Below are 26,993 nucleotides of genomic sequence, written 5' to 3' on the forward strand. Positions count from 1 at the left end.
GCTGTAATGTGATAATAAAATACGATTTTTTAAAATTTTGTATTTTTAATTTTGTATGCCGACCTTTTTCACGCTTCCGGGTTTGAAAGCGGATGTGGGGTTGGACAACTTCCGGTGGCTATAGCGTTAGCATTAAAAGGCTAGGAAAACGGCTCAGTCTCGGCGCAGTTGTTTTTGTTCAGTCCCTGGTTGTTCATGTGGGACAAGGAAACAGCCTTATCTGTCATATCATGCGTTCAGTGGATCCAGGCGACCCGAAGAGATGAAGGTCAGGACTTTTGCATAAAGACGGGGAGCACTTTCGTATGTAGCCGCCACTTCACACCGGAGGATTTTGTTAGCGGATCCACCACCAGCCGCCTCAAAAGTGGAGCTGTTCCTTCCCTGTTTGCCTGGAATAACTTCACTGCACCGGCAATGAGAGAGTCTGCTTTCGAGAGGGCTGAGAAACGGCAGTTTGTCCTCTCAGAAAGCTAGCCAGACTGAAGATGCTACCGCGGACAATGACTACACGGCAGGGGCCGGGTCGGTTGTGCGCATGCGCGCGGCCGGGTTGGTTGTGCGCATGCGTGGGGCCGGGTTGGTTGTGCGCATGCGTGGGGCCGGGTCGGTTGTGCGCATGCGCGGGGCCCGAGCGGTTGTGCGCATGCGCGGGGCCGGGTCGGTTGTGCGCATGCGCGGGGCCGGTGCATAACCACCCCGCATGTTCTGCGCCCCGCAACAATAAAAGTTAACTTGCCGTCATTGACAAAACTCCATTTGGGGAAAAAACAAACAAACAAACAAACAAAAAACTAAGCTAAACGTTCTTTAAAATGTCATCCACCTAATTGCAGTGACGCCTATTCGGCACTAGGAGCCGCACGAATTCAAGCTTCTGCTTCATCCGCCTACAAGTCCAGACAGGGGGCACTCATTACCCGGCAGGCACTTTACCCGTGTTTTAAAGCAAGATGGCAGCTGTTGTTGAGAATGTTGTCAAACTGTAAGTACTGGACTTCCTTGCAGATTTTATACCTATAAAAGTGACGCTCACCTCAGTCACGTTATTCCGTCTGTATAGTTACTCATTCACCGACTATTTCGCCAGCTAGCTTTGGAGCATTCTGTTTTAGTGCGGTTAGCCAACGCTGTCGAAGCGTCGCGTCTGTCTTTTTACATCCTGGAATGAAAGTAGAAGTTAGCAGACACGCCACTTATACTTTTATACACACGCGAGCTACCAATATGTGTTGAGAAACGTGTGTGAAGTTTCCTTGCTGTGTACTTGTTCTTAATTGTTACGTCCTTGTGGTCAAACGGTCGACGCAGCTAGGTGGCTCGCACGCTAACAAGCTAAAGAGTCCAACGCTGTTTATGACAACTGGCCGACTAGTTTTTTGATGAATGAAAGACGGGCGGTGAAGTTTTTTTTCTTTAATTTTGAAAGCTTAGACGCTTCTGTAGCTGTCACGCTTTAGATCAGGTCACTGCAACTCTTTTTGAGGTGTAAAGTTTATTGCTTTGATGAGGCGTGTGTGTGAGCTCAACCGTTCCTCCATTTCCGCTGTCTCCCTCATGATGCAGCCTGAGCCCTGGTTAATGTTACACTCTGATTACAAGCATTTAACTGAGATTACACACACAACATACCGACACATGTCCTCAAATTAACCTCCGCAATGTTGTGAAAATATGTAAAACGTGCTTTGATAACTTTTTAAATGTATGTTTGTGTTCATCAGTTCCTGTCAAACTTTCCATACACTTATAAACATAGATTTTTGATCGTTTTTAAGCTTTTATGGAGTAATTTAAATAGTTGTTTTTGAAAGATAGACTGGGTTTACAACATATAACTTGAATAAACGTTAAAAATAAGAATTAGGTGCATAAATTTTAATAAACTGTGGGTTAACCTATACATACATGCAAGTTATAATTTATTAATCAACCCTAAGATTTCCCCCATAAAACTTACTAAGCCTGTTGGTTGGGTGCCAGTCATTCATCCAGCAGCCTGTCATGTTTTTGAGTTAAACATTTTTTAAAGTTGGCAAGAAATTAGAAAACATCACTTGATGATTATGTATCATTGAAACATTGGTGATTAATACCTGAACACCAACTATAAAGTCTTAAAAAATGAAAACATTTTAAGAAGACTTAAATAAATAAGCAAAGTTTGGCCTGGTGGGGGCACAAGTAAAGCCTGGTGGCCTGCCAGGCTTAAAATACACTGGTGGAACCCCTGAATCCTGATTAGTAACATTTTGTTTAGTCCCCTTTAACTAGTGCCAGAGAAATCAAACGACATAACATATTTGTAGCTACATGTATTATCTTTTTTCTGGCAATCTTTTACAGTGTATAAATGGGATGGTTTTCCTCTACACGCATAACTATTTAGTGCATTTTCAATAAGGTTGCAGTCAGGACTGTTTCTAAAGATAAAACATTGTTTGGAATGTTTTATCCGTTCCAAGCAATTTAGTTTTGTCTTTACAATCACTGTCCAGTTGGAACAACCAGGTCCTAATTTTAATGTTAATTTGAATTAAGGATAGAGCTCTGTATTTATTACACCAGTTTGTGCAACATTCCAGTAGCACTGGAAGTAGAACAAGACTATCAGGTCGAGCTAAGTGTCCTTACTTCGTATCCAAACTTCATTTTTGTCATTTTAGCATAATAACTCAAACATTTTTCTCCAGAAGAAAGCACCACATTTCATTCATGTATGTCAAGCATTTCTGTCTATACTCCCAGTTCATAATGATATTAAATTGCTCTTTCTGTAGATTATGGTGCTGTTGTCACTTCCTGTTCATGTTATACTGAAGCCTTTGTCATTTTGTGGTTATTCTTTGTTGTCCTAGCAAATCTGTCATTGAGAGTTTGAATCCCATGGCGGAAACAAAGTTGGGTGTACCAATTGTACATTAATCAAAAATCTTTTGAAATGGGTCAAGTTAGATTAAACTGTTTCTGGTCCGACCATGACATCATCCTCAAAGCAAAGTCTTTGCTGCCAAGCTAACCAATTAAAATGAGCTCTTCCAGGTCTGATAAGACTTGATCGAGCTTATTGTGGACTTTTATCCACAATAGAAGCCTCTTAGTTTTTGTATATTAATAGAAACAATATGTCGTATGTAAATGTATGACTGGCACAGACAGTAAATGGTTACATTTGACTCATTTCACTGTATTCTCAGGTTGCATTCTTCAGCACCAGATTTATTAGGGAGTAAATGCTGAATGTTGCAGTTAAAATGTTGAGCTCATGACTGAGCAGTGACTCTTACTGGAAACATTTTTTTTGTATGATTGATATTCAAATAAATACTGCTTTCAGCTTTTTCCACTCGAGAGCTGCTGGGTACGGTTAAGTTCTGTGTTTAACTGGAGTAACTTTAAGGAAGTAGACTCGACCGCTGAAATACCGGTATCTGGGTAGTAGCCAGCCTCTTGCTCAACTGCAGCTCACTTCCTGCAGTGGAAGAAAACTTTTTGGCTAGTTTGATCTAACTTTTTACTCTGCTTGCAATTCTTCTACAAAGTAGGAAGTGTGGATAAAAACCCATCTCTCTGTTATTTAGACTTCACTAATAGTTGACATTGTCAGAGCTTGTTTAAGTTAATTTGTTTAAGTAATAAAAAAGACTGAGTCTTAACTGTAGCTGTATATTTTACTAATGCGTTTTCCTTGATTTTCCCTGTTATCCATATTTTGTTAGGAGTCAGTCAGTGAGTTCCCCTTTAAGTGTGTTCATAAATAACCTGGTCTGACTTAGTCGACCTTGGAGTCTTGATTGAGGCCCAGCTGCTGCGGCCGGCCTGTCACTATGAACACTTTAAATAATGTTGCCAACTGTTTCTCGCTGCCACTGTAAAAACATGCTTGTGCAGCAAAGAGACACGCCTCAGGAAATACTGATGAGGCTGAACCCTTTCCCATACAAAATAAAACACATTTATTTTTTTTATTAGAAATGACTCGTGGTACCAAACCGCTGTTGGACATTTTCTTATTAATTAAATATTTCAACTTCTTGTTCTGCTCAGATTGGGAGAGCAGTACTACAGAGATGCCTTGGAGCAGTGTCACAACTACAACGCCAGGCTGTGCGCTGAGAGGAGCGTTCGAATGCCATTCTTGGACTCTCAGACCGGCGTGGCTCAGAGCAACTGCTACATCTGGATGGAGAAGAGACACCGGGGCCCTGGTAAGACTCCAGATTTGCTCTCAGAGATTTTACAGAGCTTAACACAACCAGAGCAAAGTCGAACTGTTGACACGCAGTCGGGTGGTTTTCAGATGTTCGTTTTTACACAGACACACCGAGCCAATCTCCCTCTGCAGCAGCATCCTGGTGTTTTCCGATCAAACAAATACACCCTCAAACTTCAGACCAAACACACAATGGCTTCCAATGGAGAGGGGGTAAAATATTTGATTTTTGTCACACAGATGCAACGAGAACCAATTTCAAAAGTCCATTCTGAGCCCTTAAACCCTTTGAAAGAAGTAGAAATCTAAGGAGATGGAAACTCCTAGCAGAAGCATTCCTACCTGTTCATCTTTCCCACATTTACTCTCCTAATAACCACAAATTTGTATTTAAGCATTTTGTATGGATTTTATTCTCTGCAGAGGTCAACAGCTCAGGATCGAGAATGAGTTGACGTCGTAACTACTAGTTGTTGCTTCAGTTGTGTCTTTAATGGAAGGTGTAAACATGTTAAGAGGTTCTCTTGGTAGCATTATTCTGTAGAAATACTTTTGTTCAGCAAGGACAAGAAAGCTGATCAGAGAGATGCTGGGTTAGGAACAGGTGTTGCCAGCTTTAATTTCCTTCTGAATGCTACAAAGAGACAACTTCAACACACTGAGATCAGACATGGCATCTTCCATTAGGAAGGAAGCCGCTGCTGAGTCATTTAGTCTGAGTGCCTCCATCAGCCTGCCGCGCGTCCATCGATCTGGACCGGTCAGTGATGAGCTCTCCTCTCCTCAGGCATGGCTCCGGGTCAGCTCTACACGTACCCAGCCAGGAGGTGGAGGAAGAAACGGAGAACTCATCCTCCAGAAGATCCACGCCTCATCTTTCCTCCTGTCAAATCAGGTACCAGGGCAAAGAGCTCGGCTTGCTCTCTATTTAATTAGGTTTTCAGTAACATGCCTGGTAAAACTGCAGGATACTTCATTTGTAACTTTCATGTTGAAGCATGAAAGCAAAGTATTAAGAAGTTTCTGTCTCGATCTGTTTTTTACTCTTAGAATTAGATTTGGGGCTGAAGAAGGATGTCCTGCTGTCGTCAGATGGCAGCAGCTTGGAGGCCTTGCTGAAGGGGGAACCTCTGGACAAACGGACCCCGGCGGACATCCGGGGGTCAGAAGAAGACTCCAATCAGAGCGACTACACCGGCAGCCTGAACCCCTCCACCCGGATTAGAAAGGTTCCTGTTCTCACTACCGACATCTCATTTACTGCCGACATGAAATCAGATGTTCAACCTGGACTTGCTGTCCGCTCTATTTATCTTCCTTCCTCCTCCTCTCTTCAACATAGAGAATTCTCGAGCCAGACGACTTCCTGGATGACCTGGACGACGAAGACTACGAGGAAGACACGCCTAAAAGAAGAGGCAAAGGGAAAGGGAAGGTAAAAATTAACTATGTTGTTTCTTCATTTATTCGAACTTTGGGTTGACTCCAGCCTCGTCCGCAGGGTCGAGGAGTGGGTAGCGGCAGGAAGAAGCTGGACACGGCAGCGATGGAGGACAGGGACAAGCCCTACGCCTGTGACAGTGAGTCCTCATGCGACAGTAGTCCTTTAACAAAGCTAGTTAGAGTTCTGCTGCTTCTTGTTGCTGTTCTTTTGGTTTCCTCCACCTCTTTCCTAAATTCAAATTGAGAATCTGTACCTCTTGAACTGTTTTTCTTCCCTCTATTGAAACTGTTTCGCTTTCATTGCTGACCGACTGTTTCTGTTTCTCTGATCTTCTGTCTGTGCTCTCCTCTGATTCTCCTCTCTCTTCCAGACACTATCAAACAAAAGCACATTTCAAAACCTTCTGAAAGAGGTAGATTTCTCTTCATCACTTCTTTCTCTCATTGTCTGTTACTGAGTAGATGTATGTATTTTTATGTACTGTCATTGTTCTGTTTTTTTTTTTTTTTTTTTTTCTGGAAGGAGGAATTTTTCTTTTGCTTGCAGTTTCTCTAGACCAAAAACAAAGACTCGTATCCAAATGTAATGAACCAGATTTTGAAGGTTTCGGTAGCTCTCGGCTTAAGTTTAGTTCTTGAAGATGAGTATCGGTAAATTTTCCAGCTAAACTTTTTAGTTAATGCATGAGGTTTGATTTTTGTCTGTTTTTTTGTTTGCACCCTTCTGAACATTCACTCATTTCATATTCTATTTTTTCTAAAGGCCTTTGCTTTGATATTGAGTCAGTTTGATGTTTGCATGACCTTTTCAGTCTGTTCAGCCACCGGCGACAGTCACATGGTTTGATGTGCTTATTTAGATCTTCAGACTTTCACCCAAGATGCTTGTTTTAGCTGACAGATGACGAAATATGATGGTTAGCGTTTTGAGGAAATGAAAAGCAGATCTTGGTGCGGCAGTGAAAGAAGAAGTCTCATCTTTGACTTGTTACACTCATCATGTAACAACCCCACCCTCCCAGAGTGGCAGCGTCACACAGTTTTATCTTTGTACTGTTTTCAAGCTGGGGATGCCTGGTATCACATAATCTCCTTTAATCTCAGTGGTTTACAGAGCACATGAAAACCAAGGGATTACTGTTGGAGGGGGGTTTTTCGTCTGACTTACTTAAAATTATTAAACCAATCATTTATGTTTAAGATTGAAGAGCTGATTAATTTCATACTTTTAACTGCATCTTCTAGTTGTTTACTAAACCTAAATAGTGACTGTACCCTGCACACATAATCATGACACCTGAACGTTTTCACCATTTGTCTCTATAACTACAAACTTTAGTGTGTCTACCTGGGATTTCACATAAGCACCAGAAAGTGAAAGGAAAATACGTGATTTTATTTATTTATTTTTGAGTAAAAATCTAAAACGTGTGGCATGCATTTTGACCTTGCCCCCTCCTCCTTAGAACATTAAGACTCACAGAAGTCACCCAGTTAATAAATAGTCCATCTTTGTATTAACCAACATTCACCATAATGCAGCCAAAAGGCTTGTGGTAGCTTTGGAGGAGCTGCAGAGATTCCTAGTCAACACTCCTGGCTTCAGTTGTGCAGAAAGAAAGAATGTTATTAAAAGTTCCCATCTTTCACTTTTTTGCCCCTTACAAGTGAAACAAAGCGCTCGATCAGCTGAGATCAAAATGAAAATTGTGTGTGGCGGTAAGGGAGCCTCCATCACCCTGAGCACAACCTCACTTTAGTAGAAATATGTAGGTGGCAGCATGATGGTGCGGGATTCCATTTTATTAGCAGAAACAAGATAGCCTGCCAGGATTGACAAAGTACATTCAGGAAAAAACATTAAGTTGGATAACAATCGTAAAAACAACCAGGGCTCCAGAGAAATCTGTCAGATTAGAGCGCATTTGCGTTAAAATCCTTATAATTTATAGCAACACATGAAAACTGGTGCTCACAAACTCCATCAAATGTAACCTTGCTGGAGCATTTTATTACAAAGACTGAAAGGCATAAATTTCAGTCCCTGTACATGCAATGCTGTTAGAAATATACCCTGAAAGATTTATGGCTGTAATTTTCAGTGAAAAATGTTTCAACCAAGGACTGGCTCAGAATACAAATGCATGACGCACTTGTCAGATTTTTATATATTTTTTAAAAACTAGATAGTATGACTACTTTACAAAGCAACATTGTTTTTTTTTTTAAATCAGCAGAATGTCATCTGTATTTCCCCATTTCTACTTCTTTGACTGCAGCTTGTAATTCTGTTCCAACTTTAATATTCATTATAAAAAAACATTGAAACTTTGTGTGTTGAAAGAGATTTCCTGTTTGCATCATCACTTCTCCCCACATGAACCGTCTAACAGAGGCTTCTCTCAAACCACTGCAGTCCTAATAAGTAGAAAGCACTTTATTCTTCAGAAATACAGCAGGTCTTTTATTTTAGTGAGAAGACAAAAATAAATCGCTTTGGTTAGATCCTCACCTTTCATTCTGTTTTTTTTTCACTGCACAGATTTGTGCTTTTTCTTCTTCTTTTTGAAAATCTGTTTACTTATTTTGGTGTCAGTCTGTGGGAAGCGCTACAAGAACCGCCCAGGCCTGAGCTATCACTACGCCCACTCCCACCTGGCGGAGGAGGAGGGCGAGGAGAAGGATGACCTGGAGATGAACGAGTCGGCCCTCCCGCTGCCTGAGGAGCCAAAAAGTAAGAAACGAGCACCAGAGACTTTCTGTGTCACTATGCAGGCATCACTGGTAACTGATAACTATTTTTTTATTCCCTGAAGCAGCTCCCAAAAAAGGCCCAGATGGTCTTGCATTACCTAATAATTACTGCGATTTCTGCTTGGGAGACTCCAAAACCAATCACAAGACGGGCCAATCAGAAGAGCTGGTGTCCTGCTCGGACTGTGGACGCTCCGGTACGTCCTTGAGATTTCTGAAAGAGGCATGCAGACTGCACACATAGACCTGTTCACTAATCTGTGAGAACGTTTCTTTTCTTGTGTGTGGTGAACAAAGGCCACCCGTCCTGCCTGCAGTTTACTCCTGTAATGATGGCTGCTGTGAAGACGTATCGCTGGCAGTGCATAGAGTGCAAATGCTGCAACATGTGCGGTACCTCTGAAAATGATGTGAGTCTCTAATATTAGTATGGAGTTGAACTCTGAAATACAGGAATTGCTGTCCAGAATGGCCCAGTTTTAAGTGATTCACCTATTTAACAGGGCAGCAGCCCAGACTTTGGAGGCCCCAGAACTGTTTAGTTTATTATTAATTCTTTTTAGTCTACATCTCCTGTTTTTATTATGCAGCTTTGATTAGAAACCTTTTAGAAAAGGGTATAATAAGCAACAATTTTTTGTGGACAGAGCCTAAAAGTTCTTATTTAACTTGTTTGTTGTAAAGGTTTATGTCAAGTTTATGTAAAATAATTGGTGTGAATAAATGGGATTCAGCAGTCTGATTCAGTTTTCAGAGAAATATGAATCATAATGTTTGGTATTTAAGCTGGATTTGTCCTTTACAGACTTGCATGCAAGGGCCAAAGAGTTTCTCTAAGAAAGTTCATGAGTTCTGATTGTGTTTCTTCAAGGATCAGCTTCTCTTCTGTGATGACTGCGATAGAGGCTATCACATGTACTGCCTCAACCCGCCGATGTCTGAACCTCCAGAAGGTAACGACATTAATGAGACACTGTTTCAGACAATGAAGCTCTTTTATCAAAAACTGTGTGCCCAGAATGTGATTTATAAACAGTTAAAAAGATTAGCAAAATGCTTTTTGTTGCTAAAAGTTTTCGCTCCTCCATCAATTCCTTGACTGCGGGTGTTTCAGCACCGAGCCTCACCAGCTGCTTCGCCAAACAAAGAATATCTGCATATTGGTAAACTCCATCCTGGTTCAATAAATCCAGTCGTGAAATTTTCTCGCTATTCCACAGTAAAGTAGAGGATTTATAACAAAGTTATAAATAAATCGGGAAGATCAGAATCTCCTTGAAGTGATGACTTAATGTGACCTTCAGATATATTCAGAAATGGTGCCTGGAATGGTTTTTATAGCTGAGCAGCCACATTAAACCCTGACATCACCAAGTCTTCTGTAATGTATGGGAAGAAATGGGTTATTAAAGCAGGTTTTCTGTAGAAACAAATCCTGCTGCTTTGCGTGGCGATACACTGTCTGGTTTTGGTCGAGCCCAAGAGTCGGCCTCAGCCAGTAAAAGGAACTCTTAATGCTCCAGCGTACAAAAACATTTTAGTATGGTCAAAAATTCCCATAAATATCCTCGTAAACCTTCTCTGGAGACTTTAAACCGTCATTATTTTTTTTTATGTGGTAGCAGATTTTATTATAAATGTCGCACTTTTTGTCCTAGAACACAAAATAATGTTCCAATAAATGAAGTAATGGACATATTTATTCCCTGATTACATATTTCAAAATGGATACTATTATTAGCTTTCATCCTCATCATGCAAAGCAAATATGCAATGTGTTTTTGAAATTAACTCCTTAAATGCCATTTTCTGTTTAAATCTTGACTTCGAAATGCCTGAAAACTTTTTCATCCTATAAATGCAAAACGATTCATGTTTTGTTTGCCGAATAATAACACCTTAATAATTTGAAAGAGAAATGACAACGTATTTTACTGAATATCTGTGGTATTGATTTTAGGATGCCACACCTTTGTTTTTCACAACGTAAATGAACAAATTAGCGCCACCTGCTGGTGTCTTACAGTCAGTAATCCTTGGAAATATTGACAAAACATTGATTTACACTACAATTTGCAATATATTTAAAAATGTATATTTTAAATAGGATTTGGTAGCACAAATTTCTGAGATCTGGACCTCAATATGGTTTTAGCCAGAGAACAACAGATGTTAAATGAAAAATTTTAACCTTTGGCCCAAATACAATCCTGTGGTGATTTTCTTCCATTTGCATCATCAGAAAAATACAAACATTAAAGATATGCACTAGGACAGCAAAATAATGTCCAACACATTCTTGAACATCATTTTGATAAACAAGTCGTTGACTCTCCTTGGTAAAGTTGGTAAAACGTCACCAGACTCATCGGAGCATCAACTTTTAAACATTTCTCAACTCGACTTTCTCTGTCATCTTTCAGGGAGCTGGAGCTGCCATTTATGTCTGGCCCTTCTGAAAGACAAGGCGTCCATATTCCAGAATCAGAACGCACCCACGTCGTGATGGCCGCTCCGTCGCCCACCCGTCCTGCAGCATTACGGTGAACCCTTCAAGGTATACAACGACCTCCTCCGTCCCCTTCACCAGGCGTCGGCGTGGGGGTGGAGTGTGCTCTGGATCCAGGAGGAACGCCCGATCAGACTGGCCTCAATTAGCACCACATTATGACTGTTACACAGTTCCGGCCTTAGATCCAGTCCAATGGGTTTTTATTTTCATCCACTCGCCACATTTAGCCAGTTTGGTATCGTTTGTTTCAGAGACGTGTCATAAACGGCCAAACTTCCACTTTGCGTTCAGCTTTTATACCTAAAGTTGCTAAAGCTTCGTCTCTGTCCTGTAACGTACTGATTTTATGGAGTTTAAAAAGCTTGATCATGGTGAAAAACAAATACATTTTATAATATTTATATATTTCTATGGTAAAGATTATTATGTATGTAAAGCTTTGGGAAAAAAGGAACGACTGTGTTTAATATTAGCTATCATTTTAGGAGAAAGGCCACAACCACATGATTTTTGTGGCACTTAGTGGATTTTTGATCCACCTGATGCAGTCAAAGGGATTCACTGCGACTGTAAAGGGTTCAACGTCTTCACAATAAAAACAAACAGGAAGTACAAATAGAATCCCTCTGATGTTTCTCAGCGTGGCTCCACAGGCTGCGCCGCTTCAAACATGGCAGGTTGGACCTTTATCTCTCGGGTCAATCGTCATGGTGACGCACCGACGCGTGCACATGCCTCATATTGTCCTATTTTTGTGATGTAGTGACTTATTTCAAAACTTTTCCCACCGTTTGTGACATATTCTGTACTATTTAAAAAACAAATTTGTTTCAAAAGGTTAAAGAGTAAAATAGCAATAACTTGTTTGCACACCCTTTGACCTTTTGCTCCAGTTTTAATATCAAATCTTGTGTGTACATTGAACATCAGTTAAGTCTGAATTTGGTCTAAACGACCACTAAGCTTTTTCCTTTAAAGAAAATGACCTACCTCCATGTGGGAGAATGTTCTGGTCTGATGAAGCAGCATGTAAACTCCTGGGTTGTGTTTGGACCAAACACATCATGAGGATCCTTAGAAAATTACAATCTCATAAACACCACAAACCTTCGGATGTCTGATCAATGGCTTCCTCTCAATCTCATATATTTGGAGAATGTTTGGCAATTCAAGATGTCTTTACTCCTACTGATGATGTCTGAAGACAGGTTTTAGATCAAATGGTATTTAGTTGGAGAGTGTGCAAACGGTTGTAACCAGGTTATTGAAGCTTTCCTTTCTTCTTTTTTCTAAATTCAGTTCCCGTCTTAATCAGAGGGAAAAATGCTCATGGTCTCATATTTTAATGTCACAAAAAACCTGTCATTGTTACTCCGCTGTGTCAACTCTGCAGCCTGAAGTGTCCCAATTCCGATTTATTTATTTAGCTGTAATGCAACCTGTATCTGATCTTTTCATGATAATGCAAGTCGGCTTTTGTTCGAATACAACCCCGGCCGATACGTATCCGATTCAAATGTGACCTGACATTCAATTCATCCGACTTGAATGTCACTGATATGTGGGAAGAAAAACAACCACCCCGGAGGACTATAATGAGGATTAAGTTGTTAATATGCTTCAAACTTCAAATGTGTAAACTAGGCTCCATCACTAGCATCCATGTTTACTTCCGCAAACGCTGAGCACTTCCTCTTCTTTCTACAGCGATTGTCAAAACACTGAGCACGCTGTCGCTATTGCGCCCTCTACTGCGCATGCCAGGCACTTTCAGGTCGTTTGCTGTTCACACTGGAGATCCCATACTGATCACACATATTTGGAAGAGTGAACGGTCATGGCAAAAAAATAAATAAAAAATAATTATCTGAATAAGCAAAAAAATCAGAATTGGGTCACTTGAAGCTGCAGTGTGAACACAGACTCGGTTGTGTCAATGTCCGGGAGCCACTGTCTTGTCTGTCCTTAACTAAGGGACTGCACCTGAGGACTGCACCAAACATACCCATGCTCCGGTCATAACCATGACAAAAACTAAACCCTGTTGTTGTCTGCTGCCTAATAAAGGGAATATTGCTGTGTTTTATCAGTTTGCTCATCATTTGCCACATCTGGCGCCGAATGTTGACATTGAGGTTGTGTGGACGCTGGGAGGACAGGGACTCGAAGCAGCCAGCTGGACAGATAATGTGCAATACTTTAACTTTAGCCTAGCAGAAGATGTTATCACACAAACTGTTTGGCCCCAGATATGCAAGTGGTTCTATATTCTAGAGGAGTCGTACGTATGTTCAGTCCTGGAGAGGCTGCTGTTCTTCTTAGCTTTTCTAAATGTGGCTGAAAAGCAGAAGCAGTTCCTTTACCTCAAACAGAATCAGTATTTAAAGAATCAAACCATGATATAGATAAGTCGGAAGAGTCAAAGTAACGGTGATTATAGCTGCAGGTTCTGCATTAATATTCAGCTGCATGTTCACTTCATATAGTCGTCTCAGAGCCGAGTCGGTACGTGTGTCTGGGGAAGCAGTGTAAAATAATTTAACCATGCTATCATGTCCTTTCAATAGCCAACTAACAATAACTAAAGCATTACACCAGTATGACTTGGTTTACTTTCCTATAACTTACTGCTTTGTCTATGAAGAGGGGTTAGTAAACTATTTATCTGTTCTTTTTATGTCTATCGTCAGTGACGTTTAGGATTCAGTTGCTTCTTTAGTTAATCCTGTGATCCAGGTCTCAGCTGAAGCCTCTTTCTTCCAAAGCTCAAAGCAAAATTTCTTGTGATTACGAGAGACGAGGAAACTCACATTAACAGGGACATTTCTCACCTTATTTTATTTCACAGTACAACCGCCACGTGATTATTGTTATTAGATTATGCTTCTGTTTTTGCATTGGGAGAGAATTCTTTGTTACATAATATTTAAATCAAAATCATAGGTTTACAGATTAGGGGAATTTTTCTTGGGTGGACTTTTATTTGAATTGTGATGGAATGTTTTATTGTAAAAAAAATAAAATAAAGAAAGAAAAATAATGAGCTCCATCATTTGGTGTCTTTTATTCTCCTATAGTAGTTAAATTATTTAAAAACAAGCTGTTGTTTTGGTGGCTTTACAAAACAAATATTACTAGTGATGCACCACTCAGGTATTTGTTTGTTTCCAGTCTGGACCTGCTAATACAATTTAAAATCATTTGGAAAGTTTTAATTTTTCTCTACAAATATAAAAAGTTTCATTTTTTTTACATTTATCTGTCGAGACGACATAATATAGGGTCACTAATAAGTTAGCAGCACTATTGGCATTTAAAGCGATATTTCTAATTTTTTAAATCCATCTACAATTAAAATATTAAAGTCATTATCCCTCTGAGCAACAAAACTATTTAGATTTAATTTATTCAGAATCATTTCTGACAGAAAATCAGTTATTGCACTTTTTTTTTATTGCACTCAAGAAACAACAGTCTTTCTATGATCCAATAAAAATATGCTAAGCTGTTAATTTGACTCTTAAGTTACGTTCTTCTTCAGACATCAAGCAGAATGAACAGAAACATTCTTTGGAGACCTGAGCTCAGCTGTTTGGTTTGTAATTATTACCAAATGTGGCTCAGAGGCTGATCGCAGAGACTCCTGACAGCTGAGTGAAAATAGACGTCAGCGTCTGAGGCAGAGTCATCTGCTGGCAAAACGAGGCTGGAGGTCATGAGGACGGTACAACTTCTGCCTCAGGCAAGATGTAAAAAAAAAATAAAAAAATCAATCAAATGCTGGATTAGGAAGTTAAACCCAAGAGTGCAACGGGAAAAAAATCTGGATTTTAAATAGAAATTAAAGAAATGACTGTATAATGCGTTGACCTAAAGCTTTCAGAGCCCATCAATTCATTACAAATAAGCGGTTAAAATAAAATACACCAACAAGATTACAGCTCTGTTTTTAAAAATATCAAATTACCACAGAACAAGTCTTTGTAGGACAGTCATTATTGTAAAACTATGCAAGTTATTTTAACATTTATAAACATTACAAAGTAGACAATGATCATTTTACAACCACCTGGGAAAAAAAATGTTTCCCTTTAAAGAAACTTTGAGAATTTACAAATCTAACAATCAAAAATACTTCCACTGTAAAATAAAAATCAATACTGTGAATAATTGTTCTTTTTTTTTTTTGTATGACAGACTTGGTTTACTCTGACTGATTCATCAGAAAACAGACTCATCTTGTAAATGTACATGGGTTTATACTCTAGTTTCTCTGGATTGTCTTTAATAAACAATGTCATTAAATTCAAATATTTTTTACTAAAACACATTTAAGAAACATTACATTGATTGTTGTATCTAAACAGGAAGTATGCTACTTTTCTGCACTAAAATACAAAGATTGCAATACTCATTCATAGTAATAAGACTTCTAAAAATACTGCCGTACTCGGTTATTCTCTTTAATTACTTTAAGTACCAGAACTGACTGGCTTGAAGTAGTGAGGCAAAAATCATCAAAACATTAATTATCACAACATTGTGCATTTTAATATCAACTAACTCATCTGATACCATCAGATAACTATTGTTAAAATCAGAGGGTGTACATTCAGAACATATGTGTTTAAAAGGCGTCCCAAACACGACACAGCAGTGATCATTTCTTTTTGTCTCAGGTCTCATTTCCCCCTTCTGTCAGGTGCAGTAGTGTATTAAGTGCTAGATACGTTTAGGCAGAAGCTGCAGTGGAAACAGTGATTTTAGCACCAGTTAGCATTAGACTACACTAGCCTGTGGTAACGTTGGTGACCCAGCTTGTTGGCTTAAATTAATTAGCTTAGCTGCAGTTGGAACAAAAACGAGAATATAAATAAATAAGTTATGAAAACTTACTGTGAACTGAAACCTGTTGAGAAGATTGTGACAGTGTTGTTTGGCATCTATATATATATATATATATATATATATATATATATATATATATATATATATATATAGATAACACTGATAACAGCAGTGTTATCTATATATATATATATATATATATATATAGATAACACTGATAACAGCAGTGTATATATATATATATATATATATATATATATATATATATATATATATATATTGATAACAGCAGTGTTGTTGGCATATATATATATATATATATATATATATATATATATAATAGACACTGCTGTTGGCATCTATATAACAACTTTCTGTTGTTATATATAAACAACAGAAAGTTGTTTAGATTAGCTTATTAGCAACAGCCAGCAAGCTAACGTGAAGTTTTAATGGAAATATTAAATACTTTATAGAAGTGGGATTCTGATAAGGCCTCCACTTAAAAATAATCTGAAAAAAGGATGTCACCAAATAAATGCCCCTCCGAAAAAACAAAAACCATGACAACCCAGATTAATTATTGCTAATAAATAGATTCAAAATGTTTCTCATTGCAAAAACAAGGTTTTAAAATCACAATTTTCAGTGTCACTTTCTTATTACAGTTGATAAATATCTAACAATATTGCTGCTTCATCTGCCTTTTCTGTAATTGCTTTTGCAAAAAAAAAAAACTAAAGACAATTTCTGTATGTCTAAATACAGTAATCAAACACTGCACTATACAAAACAACCAAAAAAGAAAAAAAAAAAAAAACTTGTGTATTTGTGTAGTTGTACAACATTACCATAGTGATTCCTACATAGGTGCACAGAAATTGTCACAAGGAAAACCACGCCACTTTCACTCGGTTTTTTTTGTTGTTTTTTTTCTTTGTTTGGCTTCAGATGAACTGTACGTGTGGGAAACAGGGAACCTATTAGACGAGTCTATAGAAAGGGGAAATGCAACCGTCAGGTCTTACATCTGTCCAAAAAGGATGGAGCAGAGAAGGAAGACCGCATAGAGAAACAACAGACCCAGACCCAGCCGGCGGTCCAGCCTCCAGTGGTTTAGATGTACACTCATCACCTGAGGGGAAACAGGAAAACGGTTACTTTTTCCTTTTTTATGTTTACTGCCAACTCTGTTGCATTATATTCAAATATATCTTAATGACAGACACTTGTATGACACTTTGAGGAGGAAACACACAGAAATCAGGATCAGAAAATAGCTTTCATAAATCTACATTTTCCAACGTACTAACACACAAAAGCCCGACACAAAGCTCTGTAGGCGGCCAACACCCATTTTGTTCAGTCAAAACAATTGTTGGTAAAGAATTTAAAGTCGGATCTTTAAGTAAGATGAAGTTTTGTCATAAAATGTTTGTTTTTTTTAAATAACGAAGAGGCTCAAGCTCCAAACTCACTTCTCAGGCTTCCTGTTTGAAACTAAATGTTTTTTGACTACGGTAAACATTTACTGTTTTAGGTTTCTTAAGGCTTAAACCAAGACTTGGAATAAAATAGAAATATTGTCACAAATGGGATGTTCAAGTGGAACAGCAGCAATGTGACAGGACATTGACGCATACAAATAAAATGACATTATAAAAATACATAAAAACCTAAATTAATATACTGTATAGTAAGAATAAAATTACAACATAAAATACAATGTAGTTATAAATACTCCAGTCAGCGTATTCATTCATTTTCAGTGTCCTGCACAAGTATTCACTCCTTGACGTTTTCTCTTTTTGTCACATTCCAAACACCTGCCAAGTCTGTGCGCACGCAGCTGTGGAGTTCATGTGCTGTGGCAACCCAAAAGATAAACAACACAACTGGTGTGTTTTTGTGTAGTGGGAGGAAAATAATGAATGGTTTTTATTTTCTTAAGTCTTTGTGTTGCTGAAAACAACACAGAGACCTAAAACATCTCAAGGTTTGTATTCACTTACAGTCAGAAACACTGATGCCAGCAGCAGGATGACCGAATATACAAGACCTTTATTATTTATGGACACCTGAGGGAAAGATTAAAAACATGCCCTTCTGTCAGAACAGGAACATTCTGAATACAGAAAAAGGAGAAGATAAACGTGTTCATACTACAGATCCGTGGTCCACCAAAAGGGTACGCAAAGCCCAGGGGAAGCCCAACCCCAGCAGGATGTCAAAGATATTGCTGCCTATCGAGTTGGACACCGCCATGTCCCCCATGCCTGGGAAGAAAGAGGAAGAAAATACAATGAAATAGGAGGAAAAACTTGCAAAAATTCAAGTGACCTTTCTGCCATCTACCTTGTCGAGCTACAATCAGGCTGGCCATGCAGTCGGGTACACTGGTTCCTGCTGCCAGGAAGGTGATACCCATGATGTAGTCAGGGATGTCCAGCGTAAAGCTGATAATGGTGACCTGATTAAAAGTAAATGGAGCAGGATCAAACAATCGTTTGGAAACTGTTGCTTTATTTACTCTACTCTATGAGGTTCTGTCTTCTCACCATCCACACCATGAGGTAGGAGAAGACAGCGATCCACAGGGTGGAAGCCACGAATGTGACCATGAACCAGCGGTGCCAGCGTGGCAGAATACAGTTAGGCACAGTACAGTAGAGGAGGAGGCCCAGAGGCCAGGTGATCACCCACTTCACCCGCGCACGGCAGCTGCCTGCCACACGGAAAACACAGATACCGACTATTAAAAGCCTCCGGTTGTTGCTGACTGAACGTTTAATGTTACATTTCTTATCTACTGCAGCGACACTGTGTTCACCATTTGCTGTCAAAAAGGCCACTAATATAACACAAAAAGTAAGTTAACAAAAAAACTTCTTCAATGCAAAACACCTGAAGACACATCTAAAAAATGAGCAGCTGTAATTGTGGACACTTTTCAGATTTATTTTTTTTCTAACAAACTGTAAAATGTATATTTTTCTCCTTCCACTTCACAAAGGTTGTGCTTCTGTCAGACAAAATCCAAACTACCGTCTATTACCACCATAGTTTGTGGTTGTAAGGAGACAAAAAGTTATCAAAAATATATAGTTAGTATTGATCCTGTCACATAAATTATCCCTGAAGTTATTCTGATAAACTATAATGTTATTTTGAGACCATTTTTAAGTAATATCATGGTAATGGGATAAAAATGCTAGAATACATTTAATTATAATGAACTTTTAACTGGAAAATATTTGAAATAAATAAAATAAGTAAACAAAAATAAAATATGAAGTCTCTGTAAACAAAATTGTCCTTCAGAAAAAGGGCCAGTTGCACCAGAATGAAAACTTTTGTCATCCAAGAGAGAAAAGAGAAAAACATTAAATTATTCATGCTGGTTTTAATTTATCATTTGATTGATTTATTGATTATGACAGGCCTGGGTAGCATGAATCTCTTTGCAAGACTCTGCAAACCATTATTCAATTAGAAGCTTTCCAAAAACACAAAGGCCTGTGTTCGATACCTGGCATGCGAACAGGATTAAAAATGCCATCCTCATCATCATCTTCCTCCTCTGGCCGGCACTCCTCGGCCCCTGGCTTCTCTCCCGACTCTGCGTCTTTTATCCCGGGTCTCCCTCCTCCGTTCTCCAGGCTGCAGGAGCCCGACCTCTTCAGATCGTTGCTGGGCGACCCCTTCCTGGACCCCGTGGCGGCCTCGCTGTCTCGCTTGTGTTTGGAGCTCCTGGTCAGCCTCTGTCTCTGGGGTGAAGAGAGACGAACCTCGCTCTGTCTGACAGTCGCCACACACACCAGAATCTGACAAATGAAACGATACCTCGCTGATGAGCATGCGTCCGGCCATGGAGAGCCTGGTGCGGGGGGAGAAGTGCGGCGTGATCATGATGCGCAGACCGGCCTCGGAGAAGGACAGCTTGTGCGGGTTGAGGATGAGCAGCTCGTCCACCATGATGACGGGTTGAGACTCTTCGCCTGCGACAGTTTTTACCGATCATACAGGCAGGCAGACACACACAGACGAATCCAACGAGCGGAGAGACTGTCTGTCTGACCTTTATTGAGAAGAACCATGGAGGTGTTGCAAGCCGAGGCCTCTTCTCCCATCTTGCTCTCGGGGCAGCTCTCTGACGCTCTGCAGCACGGCCTGCTGCTCCGTACCCGCCGCATCACAAACACGGAGATCTGGGAGTTGAACCTGCAGCCAGACGGGTGACAGGCGACGTTTAGGATCGACGCTTCACATGTGACGACGGGGACAGACGTCTCGTTGTGAACTCACTTCATGATGACGATGTAGATCCCGTACATGGTCATGAGGGACAGGGACTCCCACCTGCGCCGAGAGCAACGTCGTTATTATTATTACTATTAATAAACTTCACACTTCAGTCAGATTCACAGTGCATCAAGTACAATTTCATTGCAAGGACATATTCTCATCTACAATAAATCTATTTGAACAAGGTAACCTTATTTACACTATTTACTAAAACTGGCATTTACTGAAAAACAACAAGACTATCTCAGCGGTAATTCAGCCGCAACATTTTAAAATTTGGATTAAAAACTTTCTTTGTACATAAATATATTCAATCTAGACCTCAAGTGTCATAGTGACAGTTACTTGACCTGGTTCAGCTTCTGTAAAAATCTCCTATTAAAGCACCTTTTGTTATCCAATTATTAACTGGTTAATGAAAAAAATATAGTCAACAGATCAGACCTGTACTAAAGCCTAGTAGATGCACCTTCTGCTGCTAATGCACACTAAAGGGATGATATGGTATTGCATTTCAGGCAATACAGTACCCAAAAATTGACCAGAAAATTATTTAATTATTTGACTTGTTTACATATTTTAATGTTGTATAAAATAAGCTTAAGTGGTTATTTTATACCACTTAAGAAATGTGCAATTCTTTTATGTAGTTACTCGATTGATCAACAAAATAATCAATTATTGGAGTGTCAAACTTTCTGGGTATTTCACCAAGAATGTAACATCAATGCGTGACTCCCTGATTGTTTGTAGAAAAGCAAACAGACTCAAACACCTGAGATGAACTATTCCTGTCCTCCTAAAGATGTCGTTCCAACATTTCTCAGCCTCAAGAAACAGCAGTGAGACACTGAAGCGCGTTACCAGAGAGCAGACTCAGGGGAAAAGGAAGGAATCAAGAAGTTTTCTGCCACACAGATGCGATTGTTTACATTACTGACCACAGTGAGATTCAAGGTCAAGTAACTGTCAGTGGGAAGGACTGCCCCCATCTTTCCCTCTAGTTCCCATCCTATGGGAGCTGGCTAGATGGACGATGAGATAACATGAAAAGACGCTTCCACTGAAAAGGTCTTAATGGGTTGACTGATAAGCTGCTAAATGTTCATTTATTTTTGTAGTTCAACGTATAATCAGTTACTTATATTATGTGCTTTACAATTATATTCTGTACTTGCTCGTTTATTAAAGCAGTAGCTCTGGGTTGTTATTTAGGCCTTTAGTAGCATAAAAATACTTGATTTATGTTTCATACTTGATCAATAGGAAAGGAAAACAACTCATATCAGATAAATAATTGGATGGTTTAATCAATAGTGCAATATGACTCATTTAACTAACTGAGTTATAAAATACTGTAAAGTAAAACAGTCCATTTTGTTTGTAGAGCACATTAAAAAAACAATGTTGATCCAAAGTGCTGTACAGTAGGAACAGATAAACCAAAGATAATAACAGTCAAATAAAAACATTAATCAGAGGCACTAAATAATGGTAATCTAGGGAAGCTACAACAATATTATACTGAAAAGAAGCAGTACATTGTTATGAATTGTGTAATTTTCCAGCATGGAATTTCACAAAACCCATAAGTCTTATATCGCTGGTTTAAATAATAAACATTCATGTTTCTATCCTCTACCATAGAACATTTTGTCCAATACTTAAAAACAACTATTTACTACTCCCTTAGTTGTGAACCAGTAAGTTATAACCTGCATTACCATTGCACACAGGAAGATTTATCTCTCCAGTACAATAACACTGATGCTGGCAGAGTCAGCCCAGTATAAATCTGGCAGCCTGTGTGAAACGTGAAGTCAAGCACAGCAGCACAATCCGAGCCTTGAACTCAATAAATAAGACATAAATCTCGCAAGCATCCACTGCTACCTCAGGCCTTCACTCCCTAAATGAAGCCCGCAGATTTTACAACTAAATTAGCCTTTTTCTCAAATCTGACTGAAAAACCATCAGCCATACAGCAACACTGAACTCCGCGTCTAGTTATTTGAAATGTGATCAGCAGCGACTCCCATAAAGATGGAAACATGGAAAACAATCCTGAATGGATTCATGAGTATAAAATGTCGGACTCACCAGTAAACTCTGTCATCGTAGATAACCTGAAGAGAAAACAAGGCAGGAAGCTGTAGGTGAGACGAAAGGCTGCGTTCACGCTGCAGCCTGAAGTGACCCAATTCCGATTATTATTATTATTATGATTTTTGTTGTAATGCGTCCCAGGCCGCTTGATTATCCGATACATAACCGATTCAAATGTGACCTAACGGCCGCATTCATCCGACCTCAACGTCACTGTTACTGACACACAAGTATTATAAGAAAAACAGCAACCATGGCGGACGATAATGAGGATTAAGTTGTAAATCCTCATTAAAATAATTGGATTAAAAGTGCTGGTTCCGGTCGGACAACAATTTCAGAATCATAAGCTATGCTCCACCGTTAGCATCCATGTTCACTTCTGCCAGCACTTCCTCTTCTTCATAGCCGTTAGCAAAACACTGAGCACAATGACGCCATCGCGCCCTCTACTGCGCATGTGCGACGCTTTCAGGTCGTTCGCCGTTCACATTGGAGATCACATACAGGTCGCCGATATTTGGAAGTGTAAACAACCACGAAAAAAAAAATAAAAAAATAAATCTGATTTGACAAAAAGAATTGGAATTGGATCACTTCAGGCTGCAGTGTGAACGTAGCCTACGTAAAGCAGAAAAAGAGAGTGCATGCAGTTTGAGTGCAGGCCTCACCATTATGAGAGCCAGGACAGACAAGATGTAGTAACAGGAATCTCTAAAAAGAGACCACCATGTCAGAACCACCGTCTGTGGATGCAAGATTCAGAACCGGTCAGTGTGGAAGAGGAGCGCTTCATCAGCATAGAAACGTACTTTTTGTCTTCAGACCATCTGTCAAACCAGCATATTTTCATCATGATTGTGTCCTACTGACCCAGACTGAGATAATTTAGTGCAAGGATGTCAAACTTTTTTTCCTTTTGGGCCATGTCAAGATCATGAATGTGCCAGAATGTATTGATAAAAACCATTAGCAAACTGTTAAAATAAATACATGGCTGTCTCTGCGTTCAATAAGTACTTCTTTAAATAAAAAAAATATTTAATATCTTTTCACATTGATCAGTACCTTCCACATTTTGATAGTTTTTATTTTTTGCTATCAAAATCACAGATTTTACAGTGCTAATTAAGAAATACTTGTAATATTTGCAATATCTGACATTAACTTGGCATCAAGTTTTTTTAACTTTTGCTACAATCTAGTAAAAGAAAAAAAATACTGCCACCTGCAGATAGAAGGAAGCAGTAACTTAAACTCAATGCTTAAATATTTGGACCACATTTGTGAAAAATTATGAATTCGCATGGAAAAAAATCACAATCGCAGAATCATGAAAAGCTGACATAATTTGGTGTTGGGCCACATAAAAAGCTATAATGGGACAGATTTGGCCCCCGGGCCTTGAGTTTGACACCAGTGTTCTCGAGGCCCAGGAAAACATTGCTGGTGTTTGGAGATAATTAGCTGATTAGGGTGTGACACCAGTAATATTTTCAGAATATTCTAATTATCTTAGATTTTGGTTTTCATCATTGATAAGCCGTAAAATTACAGGAAACAAAAGCTTGAAATATTTAACTGTATATGTCACAAAACAATGAGATTCACTTTCTGAATAGTGAAAAAAAAAACTGAACTTTTTGACAACTGTGCTAACATTATGTGAGAAAGTGTATAGTAAGCAAGAGTTTTAATAACAAATCAATCAAGCATACAGTAACATTTTCAGTGTAACATAGGATTGGAACAGAGAAAAAGCTTTTCTACCTGGCCTGCAAAGATCCCACTCAACCCAATAATGACCAGGATGTTGAAGACAGCTGAACCCACAATTGTGCCGACTCCGACGTCTCCTTTAGTGATGAAAACACCTAAAGATGGGAAGGAGTAGGTTCACTGTCAAGTCATAAAAAAAATAACAAATCAGTCTCAATTGAAGGAATTCAAAAATGGCATTTTGACTATCCTGCAGCTTTAGTGTTTAATAGCAAGTGTTATTCTGTCTTAATCACTTTTAAACTTTCCTCTGCTGACATCTCCTGGACAGTTCTGGCTCATGCAAACACACTGGCTGCAATCTAAAGTTTTTCTGTTGAAAAGTCAAGATTCATGTGAAGAAACACTAATGTCACAGCTGTTCCTTGGTCTGGATTCACAAAGCTACGAACCAATGAGAGAGGTGAACAGCTCAGGGGCGGAGCTTCCAGCAGCCATAAACGTCGCCCCCGCCACATCCTCGCTGAGCTGCAGGTTCTGGAACATTAAAAATCGGAGCAGAGAATAAAATAGCAGTCATCTAAATGCCCTCTCCAACTGAGGAAATAACATCTGAAGGCAGGCAGCAGCTGGTTTTCTTCACCTCGGATATTTTCTCCAGAGAAGGGACGAAGTAGTCGTCACAGACGATAGCCAGAGCGTAGAACATGTAGATGGCCTGAAAAATAAATTTGAGCATCACTAAATACACACACTCACACATTGACTCTCCTTTAAGAGCAACAGCTTGTTTTGATGTTAAGAAAATTAGAGAAAGTGTTGATGCCCCTTGAGCATTTAAGACATTGTGTCATGTTGCAACTAAACCAGACTTGTACTAAACCAGACTTGTTTGTGTAATCACAAACTTTGGTGTATTTTATCGGCATTTTATGTGAAAGACGGACAAGCAACCCGCATCATAAACATTAAAGGAGAATATAACTTGAATATTTCACAAAATATGATTGAATTTACCATTCAATGATGTTAATTTCCAATGCAAGCCAAACAAGATAAACTTTCACTTTATAATTTTATTCCACTTTTGTGTAATTTTTTCTGCATAGTTATATAAATTGGTATTTATAGTTGAAAGACAACTATAGACAAAACCTAAAATGTTCAAGGGTTTGAATACTTCTGTATGCATGAAAAGCAGAAGGGAGTTGTTTCTTTCATGAGAAACTCACGCAGAGTGCATGCAGGAGCACAGCCCCATTCTTCCTCTGCTCCTTGGTAAAGATGTCCTCTGGAAACTCATGGATGGCTGAGGGAGGATTAACATCATAAACACCTGATACTTAAAAACAAACAGCGAAACACTAAGAACATGTTGTAGTCTTTTGACAAAAAACAAAAACTAATGAATCATGTTTCTATTCTGATTGTGTCCCACAGCAGTTGTGGTGTAAACCACAACATCTACATTTACCAGAATGATACAGGAAATGATGAGGGAGTGAAACTGGCAGGTGCTTCCTGTAAAAAACTAAAACATAAAACTAAATGATGGCTTGGCTGTTCCCTTGACGGCCTCGAGAGTGTGGTGCAGCTCCAGTTCACATCTCCGAGCGGCGCTGGATGAATTTAAACTACAGCGCAGCGTGAGGCTATTAATAGCTCCTTTGGTGTGTGAGACAACAATGAGCCGACATGCTCACAATAAGCGCACTGTAGCTGTGGAGATGCACGAAGGCTACATGGATTAGGACCGGGTCCGTTGTGATCCGGGACATTAGATCTGCTCTTTGACACTGCAGCGAGGCAGAATGAGAGCAGGGAGGCCATATGGTCCGGAGAAGAGGACTTTAATTTGGACATGCTCAGAGGGAAAACATACATGCTTCTTGTGGATTCTTTCTAAGCCTTAAGGCAGAGGTTTTCTGTAGGTTTCACAAACTCAAATTTAAGACTTCTTAAAACGGTTATGAAGGAAATTTAAAAGCTACGTCTCAACAGAAATGTAGGAGTTTCGTCCAGCGAACCGGCCACAAAATCACACCAAGATAGATGCAAACTAAGCTAGTTAGCTTGAGAAATCAAGCAAAAGGGTAGGACTTTTCTCAGGACAGAAAAAACCCATGAAATATACACTTAAACAGTCCTGTCAAGAGAAAATGTAAGACCTATGATCAACATATTTATGTTTCTAATAAATTTAAGCTGTTTTAAGGATCTGTGGACATCCTGCAAGGATTAAAATAAGTTCCTGAAATATAGCTATGTCTCTCCTTCCTGCTCCTTTAAGATCGAGAGAAAATCTATTTTTACTTTGACCCATCTGTTGTTGTATGATAGGGTTTGTCCAATGATCAGTATTGAACATTTCTGGGCATCTTATTCCACAAACAACAGCGCCTCAACGACAAGATGCACTTTGAGGGTCTTCTGTTGAGCTGATCAGCTGTTAAACATCTGCTCTCCCGCTGTAGCTTTGTTTCTGTCACCTTCCTCGTCTTGTCCCCTCTCTGCCCCGACACTCAGGTTCTGCTGCGGGCAAAATCTCAGGACTGCCACAGCTAGCGTTGGATGGACGCTTTGAGGGGTTGCTGTGGTGAAGGTAGTTGCTATGGTGGCCCTCTCCCAGGGGGAAGCGTTTTTTGTGATGGGTGTCAGTACAAAGCCAAAGGCTAGGCCACTGCATCAATAATGAGAAAGGGGGAGGTGAATATATTTTTCCCATGGTAAGGATTCATGAAAAATTTAAAAACTAGATGAAGTGACAGCAACTCTGGACTGAAACGTCTAAAAATATTTATTTTTCCTCACAAACCCTCAGGAGACGTCTGAGAGGGAGCGAGCGAGGCAGAGGGAGCACAAAGACAGAAGACTGTGGAGCAAAAAGTGAGCTCCGCTAAAACTCCTCTAAAGCAGAGGAGACCTCAGGGTTGAAGCTGACAGCACATCTGCATCTCTTCAAACTAGATCAGCTCCACAGTAGCTATTTACTCCAAACAAGGCAACATATTTTTCTCTGCTTCCAAACTTTTACTGCAGGCTTCAACAACTTTTCAGCTCTGATCATGTTTTGTTTGTCAGTTTCTACAGCGA

The 26,993-nt window shown here is 39.5% G+C and overlaps 2 protein-coding genes across 6 annotated transcripts in view; one reads left to right on the plus strand and one right to left on the minus strand.

Annotated features, from left to right (window-relative positions):
• Window positions 1-872: 872 nt before the first annotated feature.
• dpf2 (double PHD fingers 2) lies at window positions 873-13,008 on the plus strand. 5 transcript variants are annotated; one of them, XM_055043524.1, is made up of 12 exons: window positions 873-985; window positions 4,048-4,208; window positions 5,001-5,108; window positions 5,264-5,442; window positions 5,556-5,648; window positions 5,715-5,793; window positions 6,028-6,069; window positions 8,253-8,390; window positions 8,473-8,607; window positions 8,708-8,820; window positions 9,288-9,363; window positions 10,834-13,008. In XM_055043524.1, exons 1-12 carry the CDS (start codon window positions 954-956, stop codon window positions 10,914-10,916), a joined length of 1,239 nt encoding a protein of 412 aa, XP_054899499.1. In that variant the 5' UTR covers window positions 873-953; the 3' UTR covers window positions 10,917-13,008. The 5 variants fall into 5 exon arrangements, with proteins under 5 accessions (XP_054899499.1, XP_054899497.1, XP_054899498.1 ...); XM_055043522.1 differs by having other exon boundaries at window positions 875-985; window positions 9,282-9,363; XM_055043523.1 differs by having other exon boundaries at window positions 875-985; window positions 8,476-8,607; window positions 9,282-9,363.
• Window positions 13,009-16,201: 3,193 nt separating this feature from the next.
• LOC129368514 (sodium/potassium/calcium exchanger 3-like) overlaps window positions 16,202-26,993 on the minus strand; it is a 30,450-nt gene continuing 19,658 nt past the window's right edge. Inside the window, exons 3-18 of the mRNA XM_055043527.1 lie at window positions 25,133-25,209; window positions 24,544-24,618; window positions 24,353-24,437; window positions 23,952-24,055; window positions 22,853-22,927; window positions 22,176-22,201; window positions 20,076-20,129; window positions 19,849-19,991; window positions 19,614-19,768; window positions 19,300-19,537; window positions 18,329-18,495; window positions 18,126-18,240; window positions 17,934-18,046; window positions 17,783-17,848; window positions 16,854-16,905; window positions 16,202-16,763 (exon numbers count right to left, since the gene is read on the minus strand). Of these exons, the coding sequence (XP_054899502.1) occupies window positions 16,678-16,763; window positions 16,854-16,905; window positions 17,783-17,848; window positions 17,934-18,046; window positions 18,126-18,240; window positions 18,329-18,495; window positions 19,300-19,537; window positions 19,614-19,768; window positions 19,849-19,991; window positions 20,076-20,129; window positions 22,176-22,201; window positions 22,853-22,927; window positions 23,952-24,055; window positions 24,353-24,437; window positions 24,544-24,618; window positions 25,133-25,209 (1,631 nt within the window). The 3' untranslated portion in view covers window positions 16,202-16,677. The remainder of the gene's footprint in view (window positions 16,764-16,853; window positions 16,906-17,782; window positions 17,849-17,933; window positions 18,047-18,125; window positions 18,241-18,328; window positions 18,496-19,299; window positions 19,538-19,613; window positions 19,769-19,848; window positions 19,992-20,075; window positions 20,130-22,175; window positions 22,202-22,852; window positions 22,928-23,951; window positions 24,056-24,352; window positions 24,438-24,543; window positions 24,619-25,132; window positions 25,210-26,993) is intronic.

This window comes from Poeciliopsis prolifica, unplaced genomic scaffold, assembly GCF_027474105.1.
Source record: "Poeciliopsis prolifica strain line A6 unplaced genomic scaffold, Auburn_PproV2 SCAFFOLD019, whole genome shotgun sequence".
Lineage (NCBI taxonomy): Eukaryota > Metazoa > Chordata > Actinopteri > Cyprinodontiformes > Poeciliidae > Poeciliopsis > Poeciliopsis prolifica.

Coding starts and splice junctions, on each gene's coding strand:
- dpf2 (XM_055043522.1), top strand. CDS start 954: ATGGCAGCTGTTGTTGAGAATGTTGTCAAACT. Junction 6,070..8,252: donor TTCAAAACCTTCTGAAAGAG/GTAGATTTCTCT, acceptor TTTTGGTGTCAG/TCTGTGGGAAGCGCTACAAG. Junction 8,391..8,472: donor GCTGCCTGAGGAGCCAAAAA/GTAAGAAACGAG, acceptor TATTCCCTGAAG/CAGCTCCCAAAAAAGGCCCA.